Consider the following 8,977-nt stretch of genomic DNA (forward strand, 5'->3'; position numbering starts at 1 on the left):
CTAGAGCGTCCACCATATAAACCTTTTATTAAGGTCAAGAGCCTTTTTTTCGTTTCATGATTGATGATGCCTTGGAAGAATCCTAAATGATGCCACCATAATTTCTTCATCTGCCGGTGTAAACCTCTCGGAAAAGCTGAAGAAAGAGCATCCACATGAACCTTTATTAAGCTCAAGAACCAGAAGTTCTATACGTTAACGTGTGCGTCCAAGACGAGGTAGCTAGATGCTAAATTGATAATCATGCATGTCCAATGATGCATGCAAACTAGCCTCTTCTTCTCACCAAATCCCCCAACAAACGCTGAGAAAATATAAGCTCTCAACAAACTTTAACTACCGCTAACAGCCAGGTACTACGTACACCCAAATGTTGTCTTCCTTGCTGGCCTACCAATGCATTACAAACAAAGTCAAACAATCCATCCTTCTTCCATCAGCCTGCCTACTCTCTTTCTCGTCTCCTCAACCCAACCACCATGACAGCAAACCATCACCACCATATGACCAAAACACCCTTGTTAGTCTTCTCCAATTAAGCGTTGCTACTGTTATCATGACCCTTAAGACCATTGAATAATCATAATGCTGCATACCGTTTCAAAGTTTCAGATGAGGGGCAAGCATGGCAAGTAGTACCCCTCAAAGCCTCCAGTTAAACCTTCCCTATCCGATTCTTCCAACTCCCTCGCTAGTCCCTGCCTCAACAAGCAACAAGTCCAGCACACCAACATCCATCCAAGGAGAGGGTGAGGAGAGGAGGAGGAAGAGGGTGAGGAGTTGCCTCTGAAAGCAAGCCATCATTAAGGCGCCAAATGCGGGAATGCATATTAGCTAACAGGACAAGAAGCCCAAGACGAAGAAGCAGCTAGCTAGCTAGCCGGGGATCGGCCGGGCACCACCGTCCACCGAGAAGCAGCAGCTAATTAAGCTAGCTAAGCTCAGAGCCGCGCGCCGCCGAAGGCGCCATGTCGTATGATCAGATGCTGTCGCCGCTTCTGGAGGGCCGGTCGTCGTCGGCGTGGACGTCCTCCTCCCAGCTGCTGGGCCTGGGCGGCGACGCGGTGACGAGGCAGATACTCAAGTGCACGCGGTGGCAGCTGGAGGAGACCACGGACTTCGTCACCTGCCCCTACCACTACTACTGCGACAGCTCCTACCCCGGCGACTACCACTCCGCCGTGGGCGCGCTGGTCGCCGCCTTCGCCGCCTACTGCTTCGCCGCCGCGCTGGCCTTCACGGTCCTGGACCTCGTCCGGAGCGGGGCCGCCGGCGTGAGAGGGATCAAGCGCAAGTACCTGGTACCCTCGGGCCCGTTCCTGCTCCCGCTGGTGCTCCTGGCGCTCGCCAAGGGGCAGCGCGTGAACGCCGTGTTCCCGCTGGCGCAGCTGGGCCCGGCATTGCTGCTGCTGCTGCAGGCGTCGGCGCTGGCGTTCCGGAACGAGGCCGACGGCGACATCCGGTACGCGGTGCTGGAGGCCTCCACGGTGTCCGGGGTGCTGCACGCCAGCCTCTACCTGGACGCCGTGGTGCTGCCCTACTACACGGGGCTGGAGGCGCTCCGGTGGTCGCGGTTCTCCGGCGAGTGCGCGTCCTGCCTCTGCCGGATGGAGCCGCTGGTGGTGGGCGGCACGGCGATGCGGTACCGGGGGCTGTCCAAGACGGCGCTGGCCATCATCTTCGCGCTCTGCTCCCGGATGGTGTGCCGGATCTACGGCGAGGAGCGGCTCAGCGCGTGGACAAGGTCCGCGCTGGAGGGCGTCGGGTGGGTCTTCGTGGCCGCCGACGCCGTGTACCTCGTCGGGTGGGTGTCGGCAGAGGGCGGCGCCGTCGGGGTGGCGGCCTACGGCATGGTCGCCGGCCTCGTCTTCCTCTGCGTCTTCGGCAAGGTGTACAGATTCTTGGCGTGGGCCGAGTCGCGGCAGTCGCAGTGGAAATCCAGCCTCTGCTGCCACAGCAGCAACGTTTGATCCATCGGTATTTTTCCCAGACAAAAAAAAAATTGTAGAAAAAAAAGAAGAGAAAGTGCGACAGTATTTCTTAGCTCACCTTTTGCTTGATTGATGTACAAATTTACAATGCCCACAACGGGAAGGCAAAAAATTTACTGCAAAGTTCCCCTGAAGCTAGCCACTCTGTTTTTTCGTCGACGAATCTTCAGAGAAAGAACATTCTCTATATTCCCAGCAGCTTTCACTGACCCTGTTGATCACATTGCACATTCTGCCACCAGAATTTCCGTTCAGAAAGAATCTGTACTGCAATGTTTAGCTTGCGATTTCAGTTTCGCATTATTAGTGCATCAACGGTCGATCGTCGGCCGGAGTTAATAGCGTCAGCATTCGGCGGACAGACGATGCTGGGTTTGTTGGGAAAAGCGAAGAGGACAAAGCAGCAACAACAATGTACTCTGTTGGGTTGTGTCCATGGTGACCTAACCATCGTCTGCTTCTCGAAGCCGGTCCTTGGAGGCTTCCATCGAGATCTCTGACAGTTGTTGGCTTCAGTTCCTTCCCTGTTGTCGTCATCAGTTAATCCTTTTCGCAGTTTGAGCACAAGTGGTTGGAGCATTCACCTGGTGTCTCGCCCGTTTGGGAAAAATTCTTCAGCCGCGTGCGATCTGCGGAGTCACCGAGGAAGGACTGTAACTTCCGTTTAAAGAATCTGCTCATGGCAGAAAAGGGTGACAGAATGAGTGAAAAATTACAGCATCTGTACTTGTCTGTACTTGTCAGGTAGCATCTGACCCTACATGCAGATATAATCTACCTGAACCAGAGTGTTTGACTTGGCTGCATATATGTTTTCAGAAAACCCAAAAGTTATCTTCTCCTCATCATGCGAATTGCTGGAAAGAAAAAGTCAGGTGCATGCAGGCTTCCTTCCTCTTGAGATTGATCGAGGATGATTTGGTTTGGCAGGGGCGATCAGACATCCGGACCACCCAGAACGGGTCACTGGTCAAGTTCGTTGCCCAAATCAACTATGAGCCATCCGTGCGTTGGACGCAAGCTTGAGGATAGCACATCCCCGTCACTTTCCGGAGCCGAGTCCGTCCAATCGTGCAGGGGGGGACGGCTCGTGCAGGTCGCATCCTTGTCCTCGTAGCTCTTTTCAGCATGTGCAGATAAAGCGTTCGACTGTTGAGCGTTGATGCTGCCTTGCCTTGCGTGGGTTGTGTCTTGTAAAGTGCAAGGTTCATAATGCTCGCAATCAGGGGAGAAGAGCACTGGATTCAGTAGCACTGTAGCGGACCCAAATCTCTACGAACCATCTGCAGCATAAGATCTGACAGATAATTGCTGAACCCCAGTGCCCCGTAGCTGGCTGGCTGGCTGGCTGGCTCAGTGATGGATTTCGTCAGTAAACTTGGATAGCTTAGGCGAGATTATATATACCTCGGCTGACTTACAGGCTCCATTGGAAGCTGATCAGATTGCGAAGGATGTGCGGAGCTGAGACAAGCCTGTCATTGTCGTCTCGGACCTGCGTGCACGCCATAGTTTAGTTTCTGAATCACGTAGGTAGTAGTACTGATTATCTGTCGCTGTTCATGCTGCATGCGTACACATAACCTTGTGCCTTGTCCCTACTGCACATCCAACAATCCAAGACTTATTTATATGATATACTAATATCTTGGAGAAGGACTAAGCGCGTTTTGACCGGCTCTTCAAGCCGGTAGACGACCGACGATGGTCGGCCGTACCATTGAAGGGGGGACGTAAATACTGACCACATTTGATATGTGGTCAATCAGAGTTCATGATATTTTGGACGGAGTACTAAGAAAACATGCATTCTCAAGTTCGTATTAATCTGAGGGTTGGATTCCGATTTCCGAATCTCGCAGGACGCTGCAGCAGTGCAGCCCACATCCTTCGCATCAACTTAGATCGATCGGGTTTGAAGCGAGGACATTTCGTTGGATACTCCGGAGCTAACAGTATGCGAGGCGGATCCGAGGGGACAACCAACCAAGGTGCCAACTGCGAAGTCGATGGAACTCCTGTAGCTCGTGAAGCTAAAGGTGGGTGGGCCACCTCTAACCGTGGGCCGTATTTCAGAGAGAGAAAGTATCCGGAACGATTTGTTTGCCCGGTCCGCGTCCTTTTGCGGTTGCCGCCTCAATGGCGCACCACATTTAGTCCACGGCCTTGCAAATTTAGATAATTTTATGTTCACGTAGCAAACGTTAAATAATTCTAGTTAAATCATCATCATCTTCTTCTTCTTCTCGGTCAGTGGGGTCGCCATGAATTTGGCCTGCTCGGTGAGAAGAGAGCCTACTGTGGTCATGGGTGTTGATCTCTTCAAGGGCGAGCTTCTTGTCTTCACGGCCTAGTGTCTTTAACGTCTCCATGACCGCTTATGAGAAGGCATCGCGCTTGGCCTCCGTCTTATAGTTTATTCGTCCCCTCGGCCTCTTTGATATGACCAATTACACATTGCCATGTCCATAGCAACCCTATACCATTAAAAATGTCATGCAAAGTTAATGTCTCATTGCTCTGGCAAGAGAGCATAAATAATTACCCTAGACTATAATTACCAATCCCCACTGAAGCAAGTCTATTTATCCCATCTCATGCCAACTATTCAACATAAGGATGTAGACACGGAGGAAGATGCTATCCTCCTTCAGAAAAGTGCAAGACTGTCATTGAAGAAGACCTCGAAGATTTCCTTGTGTTTTTTTAGACTTTAATTATTATTTTTGTAATCGTTGGAGACCGCTCGTGTATCTCTACCATGTACTATTAATTACTATGAATATATTTGGTGTTGATTGCTAAAGAAAACATGCCATACTCTTGACCAGGGCCAACAATTAGAAAAATAACAATAGGAAGTACATATGCTTAATTATAAATAAAAATGATTTATACATATGAAAATAATAACATGTCTACGCCTTGAGTTAGCTCTGGTTGAGGAATGGGATTAGCCAAGCCACATATTTACATCAAGATAGTGTTAAGTCAGCTCTATCTTGAGAGCCTTCACCATCTCTATCCACGAAAGCCAACACCCGCTTTGTCATTTTTATGTGGTGTCACCGAATTCTAATCTACTAAATAGCGTTATTGATGTGGCATTATATTCACACTTCATAAAACACTTTTACTTAAAAATATGTATACTCCCTATTGTAATAACCTAAACAGAACAATCACATCACAATAACGTACACTGAATTATGTAAAATAATAATCTAAACAAATCATTAACGATAATCTAAACAGTACATAATTGATTAACACAAAATTTTCTGACCAAAACATTCAGAATAAACTAAACAGAACAAACTCAAACTAAATGTAACGATAACTAGTTGGATGAGTATGCATGCATAATTCATCATAAAAAATAAACCTATGAAAACACCTACTTCCTCCGATTTATAGTACTTGATGCTAATATAGATGTATCTAGACATATTTTAGTTGTACATAAATCTATTTTAGTATATTAAATAATATAGATCGGATGGAGTAGAGTAAGCTTAGCTAAATCCTAGTTCATGGGCACCACGACCAGTCAAAAAGCAGCCTGCACTAGCAGCTGCTTCACCGTTTCGGTTGGGCTGCAAGCAGGTTGGCCCGGCCCGTTCTGCAGGGGATGAATTGATTTGGTTGGTCAGCCGTTCTGCAGGGCTGTGGCGAGCGTCAGGATCGTCGAAGGTCGAGGTCGGGCGGCGCTATTGCTGGACGAGGAGGTTGGGGTAGAGTGGCTGGTGCTGGTACTCGAGAAGGTGCTCGGGCCAGTGGTGGCCGGACCTGCAGCTGGAGGAGGAGGTCGGGATCGGGGCAGAGGCGGCCAGAGAGGAGGGAGGCGGCGTCGGGCCCGATTGGATCAGGAAACAAGGGGTGGGACCACTAGTTCAGGACCTGAGCAGCGCTTCTCCGTCCCCTCTCCATACCTAGCGGTGCCCCTTCCTCCACCCCGCTGCGCGCAGGTCGGCTGCGATGGCGGAGGAGGCGGGAAGGAGGAAGCGCGCGGCGGTGGTGGTGCTGGGCGACATCGGCCGCAGCCCGCGGATGCAGTACCACTCCCTCTCCCTCGCCAACCAGGTATTAACTCCTCTCGCGAAATCGTGGTCTTCTGTTTGTTTTGATTCGGGTTCGATTAGTTGAGCCTAGTCGCGCTGGCATACGACGTGTGGATTCGATTGCGGGATGACGTTGCAGTGTGGCAGTTATCTATGCACATTTACCAGCAATTCTAGTTTATCAGCATAAGTTTTGTGTGTTCTAAGTGTCTTAGACTTAGTTGTTCGTTGTTCTTCTTAACAGGCTGGTATGGAAGTGGACATTGTTGCGAACGGAGGTATTCTGTTGTTCTCAATTTCATTGCACCGTTGATTTTTACTCCAAAATTCAGTACGAAGCTATTTGTATTTCTTTCCTAAATAGTAGTAGTACATCTTAAGGAACGACATACGGGTCAAAATTGCATCAGCTTGTGTTATTTTTTGAGATTTGACCTTATATATTCTATTTAATGTCTATGAGCAGGAAGTGATCCCCATTTATCATTGAGAGAGAATCCATCGATTCATGTCCACGAGATGGTATTGATTGTTTAACCTACTCTATTTTCTCCATTTTCTCCCACTACAGTTAACTTCAAAACTCGTATCTTCAGAAATCAGTGCAGCTATCAGGGATTTCTAAGATATCTGGTGCCCTGGCACTGCTTCTTAAAGCTGCCATCCAGTTTATCATGCTGATTTGGTTCCTTGGCTTTAAGATTCCCCGCCCTGATGTCTTTCTTGTTCAGGTAAGATTACATGCAGCTTTCTTATTGGCATTTGTGGTTCAGAAGTACATGAATTATATGCCTAATCACTCCCACTATCAGCAACTATAATTCTTCTTTGAGATAATCTAGCAGTCTAGAATTCATAGTTCACCCTGCTAAGTAAACTAATAGAGTCATAGTTGTCTAGTTGGCTTATTGTGCAGCTTAAGTAACAGTAGTAACTCGAGCTATGCAATGTATACAGCGGCCTATGGTTTCACATTTTGGCATTGCTGGATGTAGTACATTTACAAAATTGTTTACACTGACCCTCACTTCCTTAGTTACAGATTATGTCCCAGTCTCATGTCTTTAAGTTTTTAACCACTCTGAGTCCCTTTTGGTTGCTATATTTGTAATGCTGTAACAATGAGAGACCTTATTTGTGTCATTCGATCATCTTTTGTCCAACAGAATCCACCTTCAGTTCCAACATTAGCTGCTGTAAAACTGGTTAGCTGGCTAAGAGGTTCTAAATTTATTGTGGATTGGCATAACTTTGGATATACATTGCTCGGATTGTCTCATGGCAGAAGTCATATAATAGTCAAAATCTATTTCTGGTAATCCCCCAGCCCATTTCATTTATCTGCTAGAATGGTAGTATATCCTATTGATCGTGTGTTCATGTATTGTAGGATCGAGAAGCACTTCGGACGGATGGCGGATGGTGCCTTTTGTGTTACAAAAGCAATGCAGCATGAGCTTGCTCAAAATTGGGGGATCAAGTAAATAGATTGAACCTCAACTTTTTTTTTTGTTTGGTAAAAGGCTGTTCTGCACATGCTGCAGTTTGTTCTAACATCACCACAATTTGCAGAGCAACAGTGCTTTATGATCATTCTCCTGCATTTTTCCATCCCACTTCCTTGACAGAGAAACATGAGGTGAGCATTTGCTGTCAGTTGTTCCATCGCTGCTTGCAGTACTCCCTACCGGCATATGTGACCGTAAGACATGAAATAGTTGTTCTGCAGGTTGGGTAATTCCATTTGTAGTGCTATGGGCAGTGCGGATTGCATCTCTGTTGGTATGTTGTTCTCCAGTCAACCAGATTATTTTTCATGGTATAAGCCTGTTCCAGTTTGATTTATTATATGTGGTTTTCTGTTACAACAAAGAAAAAGAAGTTGAAGACAAAAGCACTAGTGTAGTTACTAGTAAGATTGACGGTGAAATTTCCTTGAAGCCTAATAGACCTGCAGTTGTTGTGAGCAGCACAAGCTGGTATGTTCTCTTGGACTGATTACATGATTATTCAGCGGTTAGTTGAAATGCAGGTAAACTTAGAAATCTGTGGTACGTGCATTCCAGGACACCAGATGAAGATTTCAGCATTCTTCTGGAAGCAGCACTGATGTATGATAGACGTGTTGCTGCAACATTAGGCGAAGAGGATTCAATGGATGAGGGGCAACTTTGGATTGATATCAAGAATGGGAAGCAATTTGATTACCCAAGATTGCTTTTCATTATAACAGGTATCACACATTCTGCTATATTAGCGTGAATTACTTGTTTTGAACTTGTTCTGATTTTCATAAATTTTGACACTGAAGGTAAAGGGCCTGACAGAAAGAAATATGAGGAGCGAATAAAAAGGTTGAATCTCAGACGTGTGGCCTTCCGAACTATGTGGCTTGCATCAGAGGACTATCCTCTATTGCTAGGTAAACTGTTCAATTGCCCAATGAGTTTTATAATGTAGCATATATGCTGATTCTCTGAAAAATTTCAGGATCGGCTGATCTAGGTGTATCATTGCATACATCCTCGTCAGGGCTTGACCTACCTATGAAGGTTACTCACAACTCACAAGTATCAGATTACATAAAGGATGTAGGAATTTTATATTTTCTGGACTGTAACTTGAATGGTTGTTCTTAGGTGGTTGATATGTTTGGATGTGGATTACCAGTTTGCGCTGCTTCATTCTCCTGGTAACCCATGTTTCTTACATGTTTGAATTGTTGGCATTGGGCATTGGCCTTTGGGTTGCTCTTTATTGTAGGCCTGTGGCTTTCTTTTTATTTGTGCAGCATCGAGGAGCTTGTAAAAGTAAACAGAAATGGACTTCTTTTCTCAACATCTTCAGAGCTAGCAGATGAACTTATGGTGAGGACCACTTTAAGTATTTATATCTTTTGTTTCATTTCATTGTATGACTACTTGG

The 8,977-nt window shown here is 46.7% G+C and overlaps 2 protein-coding genes across 2 annotated transcripts in view; both read left to right on the forward strand.

Annotated features, from left to right (window-relative positions):
* The first annotated feature begins 647 nt into the window (after positions 1–647).
* On the forward strand, positions 648–2,084 carry LOC124697610. The gene has a single exon (XM_047230177.1). It carries the CDS (start codon positions 969–971, stop codon positions 1,968–1,970), a length of 1,002 nt encoding a protein of 333 aa, XP_047086133.1. The 5' UTR covers positions 648–968; the 3' UTR covers positions 1,971–2,084.
* A 3,795-nt stretch (positions 2,085–5,879) lies between these two features.
* The window catches only part of LOC124695202 (UDP-glycosyltransferase TURAN-like), a 4,316-nt gene continuing 1,218 nt past the window's right edge, over positions 5,880–8,977 (forward strand). Inside the window, exons 1-14 of the mRNA XM_047228079.1 lie at positions 5,880–6,074; positions 6,297–6,330; positions 6,519–6,574; positions 6,649–6,783; positions 7,219–7,367; positions 7,443–7,532; positions 7,625–7,691; positions 7,771–7,834; positions 7,926–8,031; positions 8,119–8,285; positions 8,364–8,474; positions 8,543–8,604; positions 8,692–8,744; positions 8,844–8,919. Coding sequence (XP_047084035.1) covers positions 5,970–6,074; positions 6,297–6,330; positions 6,519–6,574; positions 6,649–6,783; positions 7,219–7,367; positions 7,443–7,532; positions 7,625–7,691; positions 7,771–7,834; positions 7,926–8,031; positions 8,119–8,285; positions 8,364–8,474; positions 8,543–8,604; positions 8,692–8,744; positions 8,844–8,919 — 1,275 coding nt within the window. The 5' untranslated portion in view covers positions 5,880–5,969. The remainder of the gene's footprint in view (positions 6,075–6,296; positions 6,331–6,518; positions 6,575–6,648; positions 6,784–7,218; positions 7,368–7,442; positions 7,533–7,624; positions 7,692–7,770; positions 7,835–7,925; positions 8,032–8,118; positions 8,286–8,363; positions 8,475–8,542; positions 8,605–8,691; positions 8,745–8,843; positions 8,920–8,977) is intronic.

The sequence above is a fragment of the Lolium rigidum genome, chromosome 3 (assembly GCF_022539505.1).
Source record: "Lolium rigidum isolate FL_2022 chromosome 3, APGP_CSIRO_Lrig_0.1, whole genome shotgun sequence".
In the NCBI taxonomy this organism is placed as follows: domain Eukaryota; kingdom Viridiplantae; phylum Streptophyta; class Magnoliopsida; order Poales; family Poaceae; genus Lolium; species Lolium rigidum.